The sequence below is a fragment of the Helicoverpa zea genome, chromosome 28, assembly GCF_022581195.2.
Source record: "Helicoverpa zea isolate HzStark_Cry1AcR chromosome 28, ilHelZeax1.1, whole genome shotgun sequence".
In the NCBI taxonomy this organism is placed as follows: domain Eukaryota; kingdom Metazoa; phylum Arthropoda; class Insecta; order Lepidoptera; family Noctuidae; genus Helicoverpa; species Helicoverpa zea.
Genome location: NC_061479.1, coordinates 5,147,786 through 5,170,778, shown reverse-complemented (window position 1 = coordinate 5,170,778; position 22,993 = coordinate 5,147,786). Strand labels below are relative to the sequence as shown.

General features: G+C 37.7%; 1 protein-coding gene across 4 annotated transcripts in view; it reads left to right on the top strand.

Annotated features, from left to right (window-relative positions):
• LOC124643720 overlaps nucleotides 1-22,993 on the top strand; it is a 74,969-nt gene that overhangs the window by 4,975 nt on the left and 47,001 nt on the right. Inside the window, exon 1 of one of the 4 annotated variants that reach the window (XM_047182769.1) lies at nucleotides 22,017-22,473. The exons of 1 other annotated variant lie outside the window; for it this stretch is intronic. In XM_047182769.1, the coding sequence (XP_047038725.1) occupies nucleotides 22,395-22,473 (79 nt within the window). In that variant the 5' untranslated portion in view covers nucleotides 22,017-22,394. Of the gene's footprint in view, nucleotides 1-22,016; nucleotides 22,474-22,993 lie in introns of those variants that run through there. 2 more of the 4 variants (XM_047182768.1, XM_047182770.1) reach the window with 2 other exon arrangements.

Below are 22,993 nucleotides of genomic sequence, written 5' to 3'. Positions count from 1 at the left end.
CGAAGAATATAAGCCCAAACACGAGGTAGTTTTCATTTTCAGTTATCGAGCTCCCTCGACCTTCTCTAGTCTCCATCATCAGGTCAGCTCCAAACCTTCACTGTTGAATAGTGCTATCAGGCATACATATGAGTGTCGAGGTTGAACCCTATGTATGCTTACAACTTTCGAAAGTTGCCCTCGATTTCTCAGGGTTTCCATCATCAGATCCTGACCTGATGACTATGGGACCAACTGGCAGCTATTCTGCGTCGAACAAAAAAGAATCACGTAAATCGGTCTATAAACCTCGGAGTAATCGATGTACATACATAGAAAAAAAAAACATACCGGCCGAATTGAGAACCTCCTCCTTTTTGGGAAGTCGGTTAAAAAGGGACCCAATAAATTACTTCTGCGCAGGTGAAGGTCAGCGCTCAATATTCGTGCTGATGATTATAGCCACAAATTACTCATTAGTTACTACGTAAGTGTAGCTTCTCAACAGTGAAAGAATTTTTCCAATTGGTTCAGTAGTTTCTGAGCCTTTTAGATACAAAAAAAAAAAAAAAACAAAAAATTGTTTCCTCTTTACTACGTAGCTAGTATAGATAGAACTAAGTTGTCCAATATCTTATGCTTTTTAACCGACTTCCCAAAAAGGAGGAGGTTATCAATTCGGCCGGTATGTTTTTTTTTTTTTTTTTTCTATGTATGTACATCGATTACTCCGAGGTTTATGGACCGATTTACGTGATTCTTTTTTTGTTCGACTCGGAATAGCTGCCAGTTGGTCCCATAGTCATCAGGTCAGGATCTGATGATGGAAACCCTGAGAAATCGAGGGCAACCTTCGAAAGTTGTAGGCATACATAGGGTAAAAACTTGATACTCAGGTGTACGCCTAAAAGCACTATTCAACAGTGAAGATTTGGAGCTGATCTGATGATGGAAACCAGAGAGGGTCGAGGGAACTCGACAACTGAATATGTAAACTACCTCGTGTTTGGGCTTAAATTATTTGTATTGACAAGACCTTTGCAACAGTGAAGGTTTGAAGCTGACCTGATGATGGAGACCAGAGAAAGTCGAGGGAACTCGACAACTGAATATGTAAAATACCTCGTATTCGGACTTATATTCTTTGTATTGATGAGAACTTCCCACTGTTATGGATAGTGACAACTATACGTATCACTGAAAAGCTTTAAATAAAAAACTTTTTTACAAAAAAATTAAACCGACTTCCCAAAACACTAAAAAGCAAAAAAAAAACTATTTTTAGGTGCATCGGCATAGAAGTCGGTGGCAAAATTAACTTAGTAACATCCATTAGACACCGAATTCTAGGCCGATGCACCTAAAAATAGTTTTTTTTTGCTTTTTAGTGTTTTGGGAAGTCGGTTTAATTTTTTTGTAAAAAAGTTTTTTTTAAAGTTCTTGAATGCATAAGGAAAAAGTCGGGTCCTTATCGTCAAGTGAGTTTTATTAATACTTTTCCTGATTCTATTCATCATCATCAGCCTATCGCAGTCCACTGCTGGACATAGGCCTCTCCAAGTGCACGCCACTGAGATCGATTTTCGGCTTCTCGCATCCAGCTCCTGCCAGCCGTCTTGCGCAAGTCATCACTCCACCGTGCCTGAGGACATCCTACACTACGTTTGCCGAGGCGTGGTCTCCACTCTAGAACTCGTTTACCCCAACGGTTATCGGTTCTTCGGCTAATATGGCCAGCCCACTGCCACTTCAGCTTGCTGATTCGGTGGGCTATGTCGATGACCTTGGTTCTCTGACGGATTACCTCATTACTGATGCGATCCCTCAGAGAAATGCCGAGCATAGCCCTTTCCATAGCCCGCTGAGCGACTTTAAACTTGTGAACCAGCCGTACCGACAGCCGAAACGTGGACAACGTTTCGGCTCCGTAAGTCATGACAGGTAGGACGCACTGATTGAAGACTTTTGTCTTTAGGCACTGTGGGATCGACGATGTTAGGACTCGACGTAGCTTCCCAAATGCAGCCCAACCCAACTGAATTCTCCTATTCACCTCGTCCTCAAAGTTGTTTCTACCTAACTGCAATGTCTGCCCGAGGTATACATATTTCCGAACAACTTCGAGAACGGCGCCGTGTATCGCAATCGGTTCCGGTAGAACATGTTCATTGAACATGACCTTGGTTTTGTCCAAGTTCATCCGTAGGCCGATGCGTAGAGAAGATTCAGCCAGGTCGTTCAGCATCTGTTGTAGGTCCTGCAGCGTTTCCGTCATGATGACGATATCGTCAGCAAATCGCAAGTGAGAGATGTGTTCGCCATTGATGTTGATGCCGCGTCCTTTCCAGTTCAGCGTCTTGAACATATCCTCCATTGCATTAGTGAACAGTTTCGGGGAAATAACATCCCCTTGTCTCACTCCTCGATGCAACGGTATGGGCCTTGTTTGCTGATTCTGTACTTGGACGGACATTGTAACGGCTTCGTAAAGACATCTCATCACTTGGATGTATCGCCAATCTACTTGACAACGCTGCAGGGACTCCAGAACAGACCAGATTTCAACCGAGTCAAAGGCCTTCTCATAGTCCACAAATGCTAGACACAGGGGCAAAAGGCCTTCAAACAGGACGGCATTAAAAAGCTTCTGGAGCTCCCCCAGTAAGGGGTTTCCTCCTGCTTTTAATAGCTCTGTTGTAATGCCATCCTCACCAGGGGCTTTTCCATTTTTGAGCTGTCTCAGAGCGATCTCGATTTCGCCACTGCTGACTTCTGGCAGGTCTTCGGTGAAATGGCGTGTTAATGTGGCTCTAGAATCCTCATTTCCGGGATCAGGTCGAGATGCATGCGATGCGTATAACCGGTCATAGAAATTTTCCACTTCCGAAAGGACTGCCGGCACCGAAGAAACGACTTCTCCACTTGTTGTGGTCAGCTTCGTCAAGTGGCTTCTTCCAAGAGATTGTACAAACACCTTTGACCCCCGATTCAGCTCAATTGCTCTTTCAATGGCAAGAGTATTGGAGCACCGGAGGTCGCGTCGTACGTGCTTGTTGATCTCTTGGTTTAGAGCCCGCTTAGCTGACGAAGTGACAGGCGGGTTTTCACGTCGTTTCTTCATAAGCCCTAATGTCTCTTCCGAAAGCTTTGATTTCTTGCCCTTACGCTGCATGTTACAGAATCTCGAACCTTCCTCCCTGAGGATCCGAACCACATATTCATGGTTCTGGTTAACGTCTGTTGTGGTTGCCACGGCGGCAAATCGGTTCTCCAGATTCGACTGGAACGTTTCAGATCCTGTCATGGTTTGGAGCAGTGTTGGTCGGAGCCTGGCCTTCATCAGACGGAAACGTTCGGCCTTGAAGTTGATATTCAGAGAGCCTCGGACAAGTCGGTAATCGCTCCCGGTATTATTTTTCTATTGGCTATCTGGTATTTGGACCGGTTGAAAGATTATAAACATTTGAAGGTTACGGTGGATGTCGCGAGGAGGTACGAGAAATTTGAATATAAATAACATTATTTGTAGATATTTTAACTTAGTAAATATCAGATATAAGACGTGAAAGTGAACCCCGGCCTTTGAACATTTGAACATCTTTGGCTGTCGTTACGGGTAGTCGGAAGCCAGTAAGTCTGACAAAAGTGTTGCCCGGGTAATTGGGTTGAGCAGGTCTAATAGGCAGTCGCTCTATGTAAAGCACTTTCACTCAGCTGCACCGACTGGAAGCCAATCCCAACGCAGGTGCAAAAAGGCTAGACATGATGATGTCTAAGAGAGAATTATCAGTAACTAACAGTCCAGGAATTCATCAATACAGAGTTTTACAAATGTACACATATTTACAGAATACTAAAAATAAACTTATGTAAATATATGTATAGATAGTTTTACATAGAGCGACTGCCCACCTGACCTACTCAACCTAGTCACCTGAGTAACCCGATACTTAACAATAAGACTGGTTATCAGCCTGTCTCGCTTCTCGACGTACATTTCACAGTTCGGCATCTCAGTAGACATTTAGTTACCACATCATTCATCGTTCAATTGGATGATGATGAGAATCATGTCAAGGCATATAGTTGGTGGAAATTTGTGCCCTAACTGAGGCACAATAGATCGCTTTAGCCAGATCCCCTATTATCTAGTTTGTGTTGTGTTTGAATGGTACGGTTTGAGGTATAAGCGGAAGCGATTAGTTGTTATGTCTGAATAAACTTGTTGAGAAATAAGGAGAGAAAAGGCAAAATAAACAAAATACCCGACTGCACACTAAAAAAAGAGTAAAACAAGCCCCACAATAATATTTAATTTATAAATATTGATGGAAAGCATCGCAGGCGGGGACCAACAGAGGCTTATTTATAGTCATTTCGGTTGTGCACCATTTAGCAGAATTTTCGTTGGTGGCGGTCAAGGTGGTCCCCGCCTGCGATGCTTTCCATCAATATTTATAAATTAAATATTATTGTGGGGCTTGTTTTACTCTTTTTTTAGTGTGCAGTCGGGTATTTTGTTTTTTTAATAATAATTCTTTTATTTATAACTTTTTAGCTGTTTTTATTTAACGAAAATGTTGTAGATGTAGAAGACTATGTATATGTAAGTACCATTTTAAATTATTTCGACGACATTTGGCTTTAGATTACGAGTGATGTTACTCCGCAACATAAATTTACCGCCAATCTGGACTGTTGGTAGTGAAGAAGAAAAAGAATTAGGTGAGTCATTACTGCTGAAGACCGTCAACGACGTGTGCCCTTATGCGTGTGCCCGCATTCGGGCTGTATACTCGAGCATATCCCCCTCCGCACCGCGCCGCGCGCCGCATGCCAGGCCACGCCCTATCTTTTTGCTTGCTAACGCATGAGTTGCTTTGCGTTGACGCAGAATTAACATGTTCCCGTGGGAATTTTGAGAAAAAACGTATCCTATATTAATTATTACTCCCGTGATTGAAATGAATCTAATGATACCGCATACATATTTTTTTAAAGGGAAATTTAGAAAAAATATCCCGTGGGACTCCCGTAATCAAGACAAATCTAACGATACCTCATACATCAAAATCCATCAAGCCGTTTAGGCTACAGGAGGTCACAAAGGAACAGACATACATACATACTTACATACACTCGAAAAACATTACCCTCCTTCTTTGGCAGTCGGGTAAAAACATTACCCTCCTTCTTTGGCAGTCGGGTAATAAATTAGGAAAAATACACTCGAATTATAAGGAAACTTTATTTAAAAATAAGCATTTCTTAGAAATGTTCAATTACTTTACAAGACAGTTTGCTTTACTTATCCTTATGGGAACGTAGCTCTGTATGTCTGTTGTGCTTCTTCAAAACTATTGGATCGATTTAAATGGTTGGTCCAAAGATGGTTCTCACTTTGTGGATTTTCGAGAAAAATTCAGGAAGGTAAAATTGACACCCAAAAATATGATTTTTAATATATGGTTTAGTACAGTTTGCTAAAATCTTTCGAGAACAGTCATTATCTGCCTTGAAGTCTCTAACAAACTTCAGAGCCCCAGACCTTTAGAAGGCGAACGTGGTGCCAAAGCCAACACGCTAAAGCCCTTTTGGACCATCTTTACTAAAATGGTGACACAAATTATTAGAAATTATTGATATACTTACTATTGCTGTCGCTTCTATCTTGTACCACGCCCTGCTTATCTGCATGTGTTCGGTCCAGCATTCACAGAGAAGGTCAAGAGATACATAAATACCTGTAAGCTGTATGTTTGTTTGTCATCGCTATTGACTCGTTTAATTAATCGACGGGTCAATAAAACTGTGTTAAACGAGCGTTTAGTCAGACAAATCAGGCTCGAGTTCACCAACGACATAAACTTCCGTTTTTCTTAAAACAACTGTTTATTTTGAAAATTGAACGTGAATGTGAATGTTCATAGTAAAGAAGAGAATTTATTACTGACCAGCTTCCGCCCGCGACTTCGCCCGCGTGGTGTGTTGATAAAAAGTAGCCTATGTGTGAATCCAGGGTATCACCTATCTACACACGTATAGAATTTCAACCAAATCTGTCCATCCCTTTTTGCGTGAAAGAATAACAAACACACATGCATACATTCCCACAAACCTTCAGATTTACATATATGTAGGAATCCACGGATTATTATTACACGCTTTTTATTAGCTTCACCTGTATGTTTGTAGGTTTGTAACCGACTTCTTTGTTTTTTATAGGCACTAACTTCGCTAACAAACCCTGATAAAAAAAGAGTTTATAACTATCTTTAGACTGTCAACTATATAGTATGTTGATAAAAAAGCAACTGGCTATGTGTCAATCTAACTTGTCAAGCAAATGACATTTGCTTAAGCGTGAAAATGTTACATACATACAAACTCACACATAAACTTTAGACATTATAATATAACGGCCAGTTTCTTCATCAAAAGTTAAAGTTAAAGTTATGGCTAAAGTAATGTCTAAAGTAAAAGTAACGGTTAAATTAAATTTTTCTATTAGTTTTGCTGTCACTTTAGCCTTGAAAAAACGAATTTGACCGTTACTTTTACTTTAGACATTACTTTAACTTTAACTTTTGATGAAGAAACTGGCCATTAGTGTGATTAAATTAAATAAGTTGAGCGTGTCAGATAGGTATTCGTTCCATGTAAAATACTGATTATTTACGAGTACCTATCCAGCCACATGTTGTGTGCAGAATAATGCTACTAAAAAGCTGTTTTTGGGAGTACCATCTACTGAATTTGTCGTGAAATCCATTTTTTATGGGAAATCATGAAATTACCTCTCCCACTGTGTGTGCAGCGTGAGGGAGTGTCAGACTCTTATGGCCTTACTACAAAAACTTTAACAACTGTTTTACACTTGTCTAGAAAAAATTTGGCTCCAAAATGAACCTTATGTCAACGTCATAATTTGAAATTTTTTTAGACAAGTCTTAAACTGACGTTAAAAAGTTTTTGTGGTAAGACGGTTGCTGACTAAAACCCATCATGTTCCTTCTGAAGCCCTTTATGTACCAGCGCCGCGGTAACTCGCGCGAACAATCCCGCAGCACCGGCAGGCTTTGGCCGATACGCTTTGAGAAAATTTGCCTGATTTCAATAAACGACTGTGACTTTAGATTTCTATGTAGTTTTATCAGAATTTCAAAGAAAACCATGTTCGTAATACACAGGTGTTTGAGATAGAGCTGTGGCCATGTAATCAGCTCCGTCACAATAGCTGAGTCTACCTCGTTTTGTGCACCATTGTCTTTACGTGGGAATGTGACAAGAGCCAAGTTAGGTGCAGAAGGATTAGTATGTTACGTAAAATATGGGTAGCCGATTTAAATTCGTCCCCAGTATGCCTGTGACCATGGATGCTGTAAAGGATCCGAAACGTAGGTATTCAATAATATTTATAACCACTATAAAATCCGTAAAAGTAGTTTTATTTAAATGTCTTATATTCGCGTAAGTGTCAGAAATTAATACATCCCTAGAAGATTAATACTTACTGTATAGATTAATCTCTGGGTCGGAAATTATTTATTTCAGACCCAGAGATTAATCTATACAGTAAGGTAATAGGTACAAATATTAATTTATTAATAAAATATATGAAGATATTCGGCTGCATCTGATTAGAATAGAGGCCGACCCAAACGGAATTGGGAAAATACTTGACGACTAGACAAGATATACGTAGAAGTTTGATTTCACGAAAGCGGGTGAGCCTTACTTGTGTGTGTAAAAAAAACATTTAAGAAGATCTTTGAGTTGTATAAACTAAATCCGAATGATCTCTCTGAAATCTGATGATTATTATCATATCAATGTATGTAATGCAAAAAAAATAATAAATATTTACCAATACCTACAATAAAAATAAATACGACATAAAATTACTATGCGTATTTTTGCATAAATATTTCATTACATGTAAACAGCATTTTTATTGTAACATAAAATATTTTATTTCAAACGTATAATATTAAGTACTAACCGTAGATATTCCTGAAGTTTCACCCGCGTCCTATGAGAACTACTGCCCGTACCGGGATATAGCCTATGTTACTCGGGCAATTTCACCCGTGTCCTGTGGGAACTACTGCCCGTACCATATAGCCTATGTTACTCGGGCAGTTTCACCCGCGTCCCGTGGGAACTACTGCCCGTACCGGGATAAAATATAGCCTATGTTACTCGGGAAGAGTGTAGCTTTCCAACAGTGAAAGAATTTTTCAGATCGGTTCAGTAGTTTCGGAGCCTTTAAGGTACAAACTAAAAAAAAATATGTTTATTATGTATGGATAAGGAAATAAATATATTTTATGAAGTTGTTATTATGGGTTTTTCATTTTCCCACGGCACGGATATATGTTTATTACTACTATTTAGATATGGTGATACTGTGATTGAAAATCGCATAAACAAGTACCGAGAAGTTCTAGACTAGACTGCTTTATCAAAGTTTTTTAAACCGACTTCTGCCAGCCTAGGAATCGAACTTCTCATCTGTCTAGCCTTTTCCTAACTATGTTGAGATCGGCTTCAAATCTAACTCGATGCAGCTGAGTACCAGTGAGAACATGGAGCGACTGCCTATCTAACCTTCTCAACTCAGTTGCCTGGGCAATCTAATACCCCTTGATAAAACTGGTGTCAGACTTTCTGGCTTCTGACTACCCGTAACGACTGCCGAAGATTTTCAAATGACAGCCGGGACTAACCAATTTTTTATCTTCTCATCATGTCCCTTTCTATAATAGGTACTTCTGTCTCTTATTTGCACAGTGACAAAACCTAATGTATTCTTTTAATCGTTTGTGAATTATTGACTAAGGGGCTGAGAAAAATATGGCTATCTCTCTCCTTCTAAGAGACAGCTGATTAAATACTAAGATAACAATTCTATTATGTATTTATGTCGTGTCTTCTAGGACTAACGCAATAATTATTAGTTGAGATTAAAGAACTTTAAGTAGCTCTCAAGCACTGGCAAGGACCTTGTAAATTGGGTATCGTAAAAAATATTTAAGTATTTTAAATGTGTTGTCCCAACGTAAAGATGGTTTCATTTGGACTCACGTAAAATCAAAATCATATACCTATTCAATTAGACATAGGAGATCCATTGTGTTCGTAAGAAACAAAATGTAAAAAAAAAAAAAAAAAAAAACACGCCTTTTCTAACGTTTCCTAGCTAGTCATGTATTGTCATCAGAACTCAGAGCGTGTGCAAAATTTCATCCTAATCGAAGACCGGGAAGTGGGTCAAATTAAGATTCCAAGATTTTCTTACATACAAGTAAGTAAAGCAATATAAGCGTGTTATAATCTTCATACCCTATGCTAGTACTAATAACTAGCTTTGCACTCCAGTGCAATAAAAACATCACAGCTTATTAATTTTTTGACAATACTAAAGTTACGTTGAACACCATTCATAGCTTACAACCTTGGCTAATGTCTAAATCTATAATATAAAAATGAATCGCGAAGAATGAAAGTCTGACAACCAGTCTCCTCCTCAACCAAATTACCCGGGCAACCCAATATTCCTAAGTAAAACTTGTTGTCAGACTTATTGGCTTCTTACTACCTGTATCGACTACCAAAGATGTTCAAAAGAACTGAACGGAACCTACAGTTTATCGTGCCCTCCGAAACACGCCCATTTGTGTCCGAGATTTAATGAGAACGTACATGTATACAAACTTGGAAAAGTTGCATTGGTACTTGCTTGGCTTGAAATTGAACCCACAGTCATACTTGAGAGGTTGGTTCTTTTTACCCACTAGGCTACCACGACTTTTATAATGCATTGTATATTTACTATATTTAGAAGGAATCCTAACTAATATTATAAATGCGAAAGTAACTCTGTCTGTCTGTCTGTCTGTCTGTCTGTCTGTCTGTCTGTCTGTCTGTCTGTCTGTCTTTTCTTCACGCCTAAACTACTGAACCGATTTGTGTGAAATTTGGTACAGACATAGTTTGAAACTTGAGAAAGGACATAGGATAGTTTTTATTACAAAAAAAAAAAAAAATATTCCGGACATATAGCGCCATCTATTGGTCAAATCAAAAATCTGCTGGTAGTGACTATTCCACGCGAACGAAGTTGCGGGCAAAAGCTAGTTCTTAATATACAATGCGATAATACATGACCTACCCATAAAATGTTTCATACACATTTACAGTACTGCGAAAATGTACAGTTACACCACATAAACTGTAGACTTGGATTCGGACTAGTAATTATTGTAAAAAGGTTAAGTTTTTATTGTCAATTTTGACCTTCAAGTTTGTGACAAAAAATGAATCCAATATGGCGCTTATCTTTGTAAATGAGGTTATTTAGTGTAACTTAAGTTTCATAAAAAAATAAGTTCTTAGGAGAAAAATGACGATAATATGAAAATATGTAATTCGGAATACCTAGTCATACAAAAATGTTTTTTTTTTTTTTCGCAAAATGATAACATTTAAACGAAAAGTATTACTTTTTATTGGTTTCGTATAAAAATAAATACCGGTGCTATGTTATACTTTTTGATGCCATTTTAACTAAACCAATGAAAGGCTTTTCAAATAATGAAAGAAACATACTTTGACAACCCTGGAAAAAAAACACATATTTTACCTTTAAAATATTTTTATCTTTATATTTAGAACGCGTTTTCTTAAAGGAAAAAAAATCAGGTCAATGCTACAATTTTCAATGCCGAATTTGCAGACAGCAAAAAAAAAACTAACCTAAACCAATTTCACACTCAATCGGTACCTGCTCAGCCGTTTTACAGATACAAGGGTACAGACGAACAAACAGATTGCACAAAAAAGTTTTTATAGAATATTGCGAGATTTAAGTTGGTGTTAAAATGTGCTAAGTCTATAGTTTTGGTGTTTTGTTAATAATTGAAGGTTGGTCAATGCCAAGGTTACTCGTTGATGCGGGTTTGAACCTGGGTAGATAACAATTTGTATTTATTTATTTATTTATTTATTTATTTATTTATTTATTTATTGTGTTAGTAGCATCTGTACTAATATTGTGAAGCTGAAGAGTTTTTTTTTTGTGGTAATCTCAGGAATTGCGGGTCCAATAAAAAAAAAAACTGCTCATTCCTTTCGAGTAGTCAGAAGCCAGTAATTCTGACACCAGTTTAACCAAGTTGTATCGTGTCGCCCGGGTAACTGGGTTGAGGATATTAGATAGGGCAGTCGCTCCTTGTAAAGCACTGGTACTCAGCTGCATCCAGTTAGACTGGAAGCCGACCAAAACATAGTTGGGAAAAGGCTCGGAAAATTAAGACGATTCAGCTTATTCCTTCTACAAGCAAGTCTTAGTTATAATATTACGAACTATGGCTTTCGTTAGTGGTTTCACCCGTCATCCCATGGGAACTACATAACACACCTTGATAAAAAGTAGCCTATTGTATTTCTCGATTTGTTATCGAGAATTACTATAGGCTACTTTTACAGTACTTTACTATAGGCTAACGGCCGGTTCACACATGTCTCCGTTTTACTGTTCCGTTTTATCGTGTACGTTTTTTTTTCGTCGATGGCGTATGTAGTTGTATGAGTGACTTCACACATGGCACAGTATTCTGTATACAACTACATACGCCATCGACGAAAAAAAACGTACACGATAAAACAGAACAGTAAAACGGAGACATGTGTGAACCGGCCGTTACTCTGAAATAATTTTTCAAATCGACCCAATAGTTCCAGGGATTAGCGCGTTCAAGCAAACAAACTCTTCTATAGACTTCTATACCTATATAATATATCTCTTTTATAGGTATAAATTACTGTGACAGCCATTGTATCGTCCCACTGCTGGGCTGCGGCCTCCTCTCACACGGAGAAGGATTGAACGTTAATCACCACGCTTGCTCAATGCGGGTTGGCGATTTCAGACTATAGTCCAGGTTTCCTCAAGATGTTTTCCTTCACCTTTTTACCAGCCATTGGTGTCCAAGATGTACTTAGAAAGTACATACAAACTTAGAAAAGTTGCATTGGTACTTGCCTGACCTGGAATCGAACCCACACCCTCATACTCGAGAGATTGGTTCTTTACCCACTAGGCCACCACGACTTTTTTTAGGTATGAATTACCACACGAAAAATAATGATTCACAGCGATTTGATTATCGTAAATATAAGGGTGAATAGTTTTTCGTATCAATAAAGGGGGTTTCTATGGCAGTGGTTAACCGTGGAATTATTGACAAACGTGTTTTTCTTTATATTTTGGATTGTTTCTGACGCTTTCTATTTGCCTCGTGACGGAACTTACATAACGAATTTTTTTCTTAAGCAAAAGGAACATAAATGAATTACTTCTACTAGGAAGAAATAACTATTTTTCGCACTTGGATAAAAATTATCATATTTGTAATTCTGATAATACCTAAGCTACAAGATGTTTCCTACGGGAAACCGCGTCCCGAGAGGGATATTCTTCTCCTACCCGGACAAAATATAGCCCATGTTACCCGGGGATAGAGAAGCCTTCGGGAGTGAAAGAATCCATACATATAAACTTTTTCGTTTATATTGTTAGCAGGACAGTAGAATGATTACACTAGTCAACAGCATTTTCGTATCCAAGGTGAAACATATAAATTTTTGCAGATTATCTATCACAGAATCGAAGTCTAGAACACCGGACTGCTCTAGCACGTCTAGTTTTGGAGAAAAACCAATCTGAAAATGCCTAAAAACGCTTTTTTAACGATATTTAAAGCCATTTTTTACAGACACTATTTTTTTTTTCGTATTTTCTAACTAAAGAATCATTTAGTACTGCTCTTCTCAATTCAAATCCAGTTTACTTTACATCATTACGAGTTCTCTTTCTCAAGATATACCATTTTACATTTACGGTGTATTTTGTCCATACTAAAATGTGAATTAGTGATGTAAGGAAAATCGTATGACGTAGCTGAAAAAAAATATCTCGAGAATGGAAACTCGTACTGATGTAAAGTAAACTGGATTTGAATTGAGAAGAGCAGTACTAAATGATTCTTTAGTTAGAAAATACGAAAAAAAAATAGTGTCTGTAGAAAAATGGCTTTAAATATCGTTAAAAAGCGTTTTTAGGCATTTTCAGATTGGTTTTTCTCCAAAACTAGACGTGCTAGAGCAGTCCGGTGTTCTAGACTTCGATTCTGTGATAGATAATCTGCAAAAATGTATATGTTTCACCTTGGATACAATAAAAAAGGAAAATTTTGTTGACTATATAGTGTTATTAAGGCAATGCACCAATATACGAAAAAAATGCCAAGTAAACAAAATTGTCCTTCATAATGTCTCTGCACATACAATTGTGTAGTTTTGTGTATAACTACAGTTATTAATAAGCAGTTTATATTATGTATGTCCTTCCGTGTGTACTCGGGGAATCAAGACACGCTAGTCAAAATTTATCATGCTGTGATGTCATTACGTTATATAGGGTGTGGAGATCTAGATAATTTTACTTTGCTCCTCTACTAAATTTCAATACTAGAAAACATTCTACTGGACCGTTGGTTGTGTCATGATTGTGACTGCCTTGTACGGGATCCCGGGTTTGATTACGGGGTCGGGCCTTTCCTGGTCGGGCTGAAATCGCTTTGTAGGTTTTAAAATCTTTGGGAGAAGCCCGTTTCTGGGAGACCACGTAGCGCTGGCGGTCCCTAATGCCAGACACTCAATAGCAGTCGTTGTTACATACCCACGTCAGAGGCCGTCAGGTGGATTTGAGAAAACTCTGACACTAGGGCTTGTTACGTGATTAAATCTGCAGCTCAATCGATAAGACGATTAGTTTTATAGAATACGGAGGTATAAGCTACTTTAAGTAAAGCAAAACAACAAAAAAGTATGCCTTTTCTCAGTTACAAAATTAGCCTTAATCGTTATTGAATAGGGCATAACAGTAGGTATACATACAAAACGCAGATTTTAGACTTGTCTGTTTGTATACAAAGATAGCAGTTCTCCTTGACATTTTAGTTACAATCGACAGAAAGTAGCTACCTGAGTTAGTTGCCTATTAGAGAGGTAGCTTAGCAAGGATTTAATTTGTTAGGATAATTTAGATTAATACATCTGAACTGATATTACTGATATGCCCGGGTAACTGGGTTGGGGAGGTCAGATAGGCAGTCGCTTCTTGTAAAGCACTGGTACTCAGCTGAATCCGGTTAGACTGGAAGCCGACCCCAACATAGTTTGGGAAAAAGGCTCGGAGGATGATGACATCTGAACTGATATTACAAATAGCAAACATTTTGTTTGTTTGCTTGTTCGTTTATACCCTAAAGGCTCCGAAACTGCTGAAACGATTATTTCACTGTTAAAAAGCCTAACTCTTCCCGAGTAACATAGGCTATAGTAGTTTCCACGAGACCCGAGTGAAACCGCTAGAAAACAGCTAGTTTATAATACCGATACCCCTTGGCAATTCTTTCTGGCTCCTGACTACACGTAACGACTGCCAAGTGCCAAAGATGTTCCAATGACAGCCAAGACCCACCGAAACACGGAGGAATTCGTCATGACAAGTTGGTCACTCATCAAGCGTTGGTTAACCTTATGATCAACCCGTGTGGCTATTACGTAGCCACGAGCCCCTTTGCCAAGTAACTTAGTGATAAATAGGCCGTTTATGAATTTTTCCGGAACTTTTTATTGAAAAAATAACTGTAAAAATTGGATTTCAAAAACTTTCTTAATTTTCCACCCTGTATAAAACTGTTTTGGTTTGACGATACGTCAATTTTTGACGTTACAAACTACAGACGCATCGGCACGCATTCCTAATTTAAAATCCTCACCTCCTATTGGTCGAAACTTGATATGGAAGAGGGGGTTAAGCCCCGCCCACCATGAAACCAAAGTTTTCTACCAATATTTGGTCGATGGTGAGGTAGTCAAATACCTTGAATTTTAACGATTTTACCCGATTATTGCCGAAGTTTGCCGAAGTAAAGATCAAGTACAAAGGTAAAGATACCTTTTGATGCTTGCTTTAGGTATTTAGAGCAAAGTCCTAAAGAAAATTAATTAATTAATAAAAGAAAATTAATCTTTGTTGTGCACTTTGTAATCTACCCTACCACTATCGAATCTCTTACGGCTTTAAGATTTGGCTGTAAGAGAACCCAATTCTGGGTTAAGCTCGCCATTGTACATAAACTGTCTTTATTCTGTGTATATTTATTGTTAAGTGTGCAATAAAGAATAATAAAATCTAGTATAAATGTAGCTAAGATTGACGAAATTCTACTTTAGATTAGACCTTTCCTAATATATATTACTAACTGTTTCCCACCGTTTCACCCGCATCCCGAAAGAACTACTTTCCGTATCTATCTATCCAGAGAACTCAAAAACAATTCACAGATTTTCATGCGGTTTACATTCATCATCATCCTCCGAGCCTTTTCCCAACCATGTTGGGGTCGGCTTCCAGTCTAACCGGATGTAGCTGAGTACCAGTGCTTTACAAGGAGCGACTGCCTATCTGACCTCCTTAACCCAGTTAGCCGGGCAACCCAATACTCCATGGTTAGACTGGTGTCAGACTTACTTCTTCTAACTATGTGGTTTACACTAGTAAAATAGAATATCAGAATGTTCTAATTAATATGAGAATCACATAAGCAAATCAACTGCTTTAGAATAGATCGTTTAGTGAAAGTGTCTACGATTCACTTTCGCCCTGCGCATATGTTACATTAGCTATATCCCGTGGTGTTAGCCCTGTCCCGGGAGAATTTCTGCCCGTACCGGGATAAAATATAGCTTATGTTACTTGGGAATAGTGGAGCTTTCTAGCAGTGAAAGAATTTTTCAAATCGGGTCAGTAGTTTTGGGACCTTTAAGGTACAAACAAATATGTTTCCTCTTTCTTATTTTAGCCAGTAGAGAAGTATAGATTTAAGCCCAGACTACCAAAATACCGGAGTAGAGCAGTTTTGAAACAACTATCTAATAGTACTTTCCGACTACTTTGCTTAGGGATACTACTTTCCGACTTACTACTGGGTGGAGGCGAGATGTTTGAATAACGCAATTCTATCAGTTGTTTAAAAATTCTTCGGCTCCGCTTTAGTACAGGTTGGGCGTAAGAGTCACTCGCAGGTAAGTCCCAGAAATCTTGATATTTCTGTGGTCACAGTCGTTTAGTTTAAAAAGATGAATCAGTCCTTGGATGGGTGTTAATCACAAAACTACTACGTGCTTAGTAAACGACATCAGGTTTAACCTGACTGGTTTTTTTAGATTTTTGTTAGGTTAGGCTTTTTCAAATAACCTGATTAGAGGCTATTTCGTGTTTTTTGGAAACAGAGTTGAAGATTGCAAATAGACAATTTAACCTTGTGAAACAATGGGTACATAAGTTTTCAATCTGATACCTGCCGGATAACTAATTGCTCTTCGCCATACTCATTTATGAGCCCGATCATACGATCGACCGTGTAAAAGTTTGCAGGTCTATGAGCTCGTGTTTACTGCAAACTTTAGCAAGAGAAAAGCCTCAGAAAATTCTAGAACCTACAAAAATAACCTGAACCTTCTCCTAAGTCTGACAAATACTATGCTGAAAATCGCATCAAATTCACTTACCAAGCGTGTGATAATCGCATATAAACATACATACAGGTCAAACTGGGAACCTTTAACTTATGTTCTAGCTAAATATGTTTAACTAAGATTCTGATTGAGCATTGCCATCCAACGTGGCAATGCTGCCAGCATTCTGGGTACATTACCCAGTGACAGCGATGAGGAGCAATGTTTTGATGCAATGTATTAGTTTTAAGTTGTATATAAATTTATTTTTAATTTTTAAAATTAATGTAAATATAATGTGTTGTGTGTTGATGATATCAAGGATTATGTTTTGTGTTGCAAATAGTTATCTAAATATGAATAACGAAATAAATATTTCAGTGATAAATCGTATATATGAAAAAAAAAAGTAAGATTCTTAGCAATGACTGTAGGAACCTCCTTTTTTTGAAGTCGGTCGAAAAATCAAAACATCCACATCTACGAAATAAAACATCTACATTATAATGTCATGAGCAGAAAGCATTCTGCTTTGTATTTTTATTGATCAAGCTTCCCGTTACTAGGTTACGTTTCGTGTTCCCAATGACGTGGTGGGTATCTGAACATCGTTAGTTTATACAAGTTGAGGAGAATTTTGGGAGGTATACTATGGGTGTGTAGAAAGTAGGGAATGTTTGGTGGAATATGGCTGTTTTGTTTGAAGAAAGATTGGCGTTTATTTGGACACAAAACAGTAAAAATATCAGAATTGTGAACGTCCTCCTTATTGGGAAGTCGGTTAAAAACAAACACTAACATGAATTAATTAATAAAAATAGGTGCCACCCGGGTATCGTGAACAAAATCCCCGTATCTGAATAAAATATAGTCTATGTTATAAGGGGATGGAGCTTGAAAAAAAGAAAAAAAAACTAGATACCTAACATAAAATAGTACTCTTTTAAATCGGAATTGAAATCTTAAAGACAGTCTATGATCACTTAGTCATCATCCTCTTGCCCTTATTACAATTTTATTTGTGCAGCATGTTTCACCTTCCATACTCTTCTATCTGCCGTCATCTCACAAGTAACATTCAATATTTCCGACCCCATAGTATACCCCTGTAACTAAAATGACTGATTGTTATCAAGAATTAATTTGAATCAAACATTTTGACCTTAAAATTCGTCTTCATTCCGTTGACAATTTGTAAATTAGCTTCGGAAATCATATTTAACCGTAAAATATAATGGCTGATATTTTTTTGGGAAATGAAAAAAATATGCAAATTAGTAGGTAAATGGTTTATTATTAAAAGCCCCATTATTTATTAAGGATACCTATTAGATAAGAAATAATGACTTTGTCATCATCAGCATTTTTTATTGTCCCACTGCAAGGCTGCGGCCTCTTCTCATAAAGAGAAGAAATGCGATTCGATTTCGGACTTTTACCGTCAGACCACAAAAACGTTTAAACGTCTGTTGAACACTTGTCTAAAAAAATACAGATTATAACGTTGAAATATTTGAAGTTTGAAATCAGGTCCGTTAAGCAGCCACACTTTTTTTAGACAAGTGTTCAACAGATGTTTAAGTTTTTGTAGTAAGTCTGATAAGGTCTCTTAAAGATGTGATGCGGAGGAATGAAAGTCATGTTGTGAGGAAGGTTTCAAGCAAGAACGTGGATGGATTGTGTGAAAGTCGATATGGTTAGAAAGAATGTTACTTGTGAGATGACGGCGGATAGAAGAGTATGGAAGGAGAAAACATGCTGTGCAGACAGCAAATAAAATTGGGATAAGGGCAGGAGGATGATCATCATCATCCTCCGTTTTCCCAACTATGTTGGGGTCGGCTTCCAGTCTAACCGGATTCAGCTGAGTACCAGCTTTACAAGAAGCGACTGCCTATCTGACCTCCTCGACCCAGTTACCCGGGCAACCCGATACCCCCTTGGTTAGACTGGCAGTAGGATGATGATATATGTTTTAATTTTAATTTAATTCGAGGTGGCCTTTATAAAAACGAATATCTATGTAATTCTTTGGCACGCTTAACAAGCTTGAGTGTTTAAAGATTTTCAGCATATCAAGTTTCATTGTTGAATGAAATGGTTTATAAAATATACGTGTTTAGGTAAATTACGAAGAACGCACCCAATCGTAACAGACGTTGTTTTTAAATAATTATCTTTTTTTATGTCAACAACAGATTGTAGAAGAAATCGTGACTAAGTTAGCAGGTTTACGAATTAGCAAAGATAGAAAATTTCTACATATAGGTGTAGTTTTGCCTAACGCGATAGGTCTGTGAAAGGGTCACCATATTGTACCTAGAACATAACATGCTCCTTTGGCAATACAATAATATATCATAACGTGCTTTTTATAATACAAAGAAACTGGAGTCTCGGCTGTCATTTGAACATCTTTGGCAGTCGTTACGGGTAGTCAGAAGCCAAAGTCTTACAACCAATCATATCTAAGGGTATTATCTTACCTGGATAACTCGGTTGTGAAGGTTAGACAGGCAGTCGCTCCAAGTAAGAAAAATACTGGTGGTACACAGTCGATCCGGCAAGACTGGAAACCGACCCCTACACAGTTGGGAAAAGGTTATTTATTCAGGAACAATTACATTCTGTGTGAATATTAAAACAGTCGCAAACAACGCATCGGAATAAAAAGTAAAACATACCCTTTTTTCTGCCAAATAGCTTCAGCAGTTCTAGATAGATACTGAAATACAGGTCATCTTTTTCCCGTTTTTTGTTCAGTATCAATAACGGCTCCTGTCTCACACTTGTCAGTTTAATTATAATCATGCAGGGGTGTCAAACAATAAACTTAATTATGTGTTAGCTGATAGGTCAGTCGCACGGCACCGTTTAATGCGTACATCCGTTTATAATTGGTGACACCCCTGGCTTGTGATAGGGGCAAATATTGTGAGTAGGGTTGACCGTGAAATCTGGGAAAATATTTTCGTAAAATTAGGTAAATTATTTTTGTTTTTACTTGTAATCTATCCTGTTGATGTTAGAGCCTTCGTTGTATTACCATAAATAACTTACTTATATTATAAAGTAAAACTGCAGAGTTTGTGTAAACACGCTTATCTCAGGAACTACTACAGGACTGATTCGAAAAATCTAAATATTTCAGTAATAGGTAGCCCATTTATCAAGGAAACCTTTAGACTTTTTATCCTTGTGCTCGGAGACGTTCCCTCGGGACACGGTTGGAACCACTGGCAGCAGCTAGACTCTAAATAAAAAACACTTTTTTTTCTAAGAAGACTTGTTGGAAGCTGCTTATTTTTCAGGATATATACGACTAACAATTCCTACCTCAAATGAAATGAAATTGTTTATTTTGCAAGTCGGACATTACATCACTTTTACACGTCATTTTAAGAACGCTGGGGTCGGCATTTCCTAACTGACTGATCCCTGAGAAGAAACGCCGAAACAAACTCAAGGGTCATAGTCTCTTTTATAGTCCAAACATGTTATAAATCAGATAATTATGTGTGAGTGTCACCATGTACTCCACTCATTATCCGGACATCCAAAAATATCACGTTTTACCTATTTACAAAAAAAATCCTTGATCCAATCCTTACCAAACAAACATTTACCTATAGGTAAACTCAAGTAATTACATTTAATAGAAAAACAATGAATACTGTTTTCCCACGGTAGCCATTGTTCACAATAGGGAGTAGGATATGACATTTTAGAATAGACAAGCGTTTAGTTTGACGTATAATATGGGTAATTTTTGAAGGGTGGTATGAAGGTGATTTGGTGATCGTAATTTTTAGTTGATCCCTTCATGAGGCCTATTCCCCGCACAGCAGAATAGCCCAAATCAGTAGCAAAAGGCTCTTCTCAAAAAGAGATGGAATGAGCGTTCGTTAACCCGTTGTATGCCAGACCGGCAGATATACGCGAGACACAATTGATTTTCTATTATTTTATAAATTAGCGACGTAGCTACAAGCAGTTAATCATCACTCTGGCTCAAAGCGGATGTATGATTTCATACTAAGTGAAAAACCAAAACTTCTGCCAATATTAGGTCGGTCGGGCTTTCACGCCAAAATGACTGAACCAGATTAAATAAAAGATAGTCTAGTGCCTGAGAAAGAACGTAGGCTACTTTTTACTCAGTTGCATAGATAGTAGTTCTCTCGAGATGTGACTGTAACCAGAGTAATCAGGTACACCTGTAATTTTTTTTTTTTCAAATTTAAAAATCACCATAATCAATATAATTTTATTTTCCAATACAAAAAATACCAGCTGTCTTCACCCATCATTGATTTCACCAGCACCTGATATGACCCTAATTTTATAGCACATGTGCTGTGCCGCTTCATTGACTCGAACCCGCGCTATACCGGTCAGCAACTCATGTTCACTGAGCACCTGTGATATGCTCTAGTGGTTATGTTAGAAGATAGACTGGAAGCTGACCCCAACACAGTTTGGGATCAAGCTCATCTGCCTAGCCTTTTCTCATATTGGGTCAGAGTGTAGCAAAGGGTATGCAAAGGATTCAAAATATTCACGTTAGATAAAAAAGCTTGTAAATAGTTAGTTTTTTAGTGTTAGTATAAAATAGCTAAAAATATGGCTGAAATTATCAGGGGACTTTTTTACCTGGGACCAAACGTTGCCTGTAAATGATGATTGAAGGTTAGGATTGGCTCGCAGTCTTAATCAATTGTAAACAAGTACCAGTGTGCTACATGGTGCGGCTGCCTATATGATCTCCTCAACCCAGTTACCCTGGCAACCCGATATAAGTCGGCAAGGTCCGAATTTCTAGCTTCTGAGTACTCTCCGAAACGGAGATCATCGAGGGTCAGAGACAGGTCACCACCCACGGAGCGTCCGCCCCAAGCACTGCTTAACCCTATGATCGATCTACCCATGCGGCTTATGCTTAGCCACGAGTTCCTTATAAATAATAATAATCCAACCTTCAGGAAATAATAAGCTACATACAAAATCAAAAAAGCTAAATTAAAAACTTGACCGTCACAAAATAAATAATACACAAAGTTGAACTTCCAAATATTTTATGAAAATACAAAAATGTTTTAAATTTCAAAATAAACGTTTTATTTTACACACGCAAGTAAATAATCGTCTACCCACAATATTCAAATTAGTAAAATCATCCCCTAACCATTTAACATGGTAAAGGGAAAATCCCGCTATTGGTCTACACTTTCCCTCCAAACAACCAATGTTTTCCGTGAAAACCGTAGAAACACAAATATATTTATCTCTTTCTAACACACTAACAAGGCCATTTACCTTTCTCTCCCGTCTCTTTCCAACGCAAGGGGTGAAACCGACTGTTGACGTTTGTTGTCAGTGCCTTCCAAGTTTAAACTAATGACGGACGTACGTAGACAAAAAAAAAAACAATTTTCAAATAAAGAACACATAAATGGCCAGTGTTTAGTGTAAACTGTGGTGAATAAATACTTTTTTGTCGTATTGAAATTCGCAGCGCAACGTGACGGTTCGGCGGTCATACTAATTTCACTGTGAAATGTGATTTAAAAGTGAAAACGGATTCAATGAAAAAACAATAAGTACACACGTGATATGGTAACAATAAACTGCAAAAATACAGCGGAAAAGATTTTGAGTTCATACTATATCGGTTTCTTGTGGCTTTAAAAATAGAATTGAAGTTAAAATTAAAAAAAAAAAACATTTAAAAGTTGTAATTTCCCGCGATGTGTCATATTGGGTGCGTTCTCGACGCCACGTGATATTAAAAATACAGATAAAATATGAGTGCGTTATAAATTAAGATGGAATATACTTGGCATATGGAGGACGCTGGTCAGGAATCGAACTCACGGACCACCCGGTCGCAGAGCCGTGGGCAAGGTAAGACTAGAAAACAATAATAAAACATTAACTTAAATAGATGAACATCGCAAGGACTTATGCACGTAAAATATAGCCTCTAAAGAAATAATGGAGCTACATTTTCTGTGAAACATGTTGATAAAAAATGGATCAGTAACTCCGAAAACCATCTAGATAGACAGACCATTACATATTAGTTAATCTACGTGTACAGTTTTTTAAGCTATATATCGCTCACCTAGCAGTATAATGGCACATTTACAAAAAAAGCGAAACTGGGTTTTTACGGCCTAAGTGTTTAAAAGTGTATAATTTATAAAGTGGTAAAACGGTACGGCATTAGTTGTTAAAACTATAAAATCTAAGATAAAATATAAATTGAAATCATAACCTCGTTTCAAACGTTTGCAAGATCTTTGACCCTCATTTCTGTAAAATAAAAAAAAAGTAGATGTGTCATTATACTGCTATATAGGTGAGCGATATGTACACAAATCTCAAGAAGTGAATCTCCTCCGTTCGTGAAAAGATCAAAATC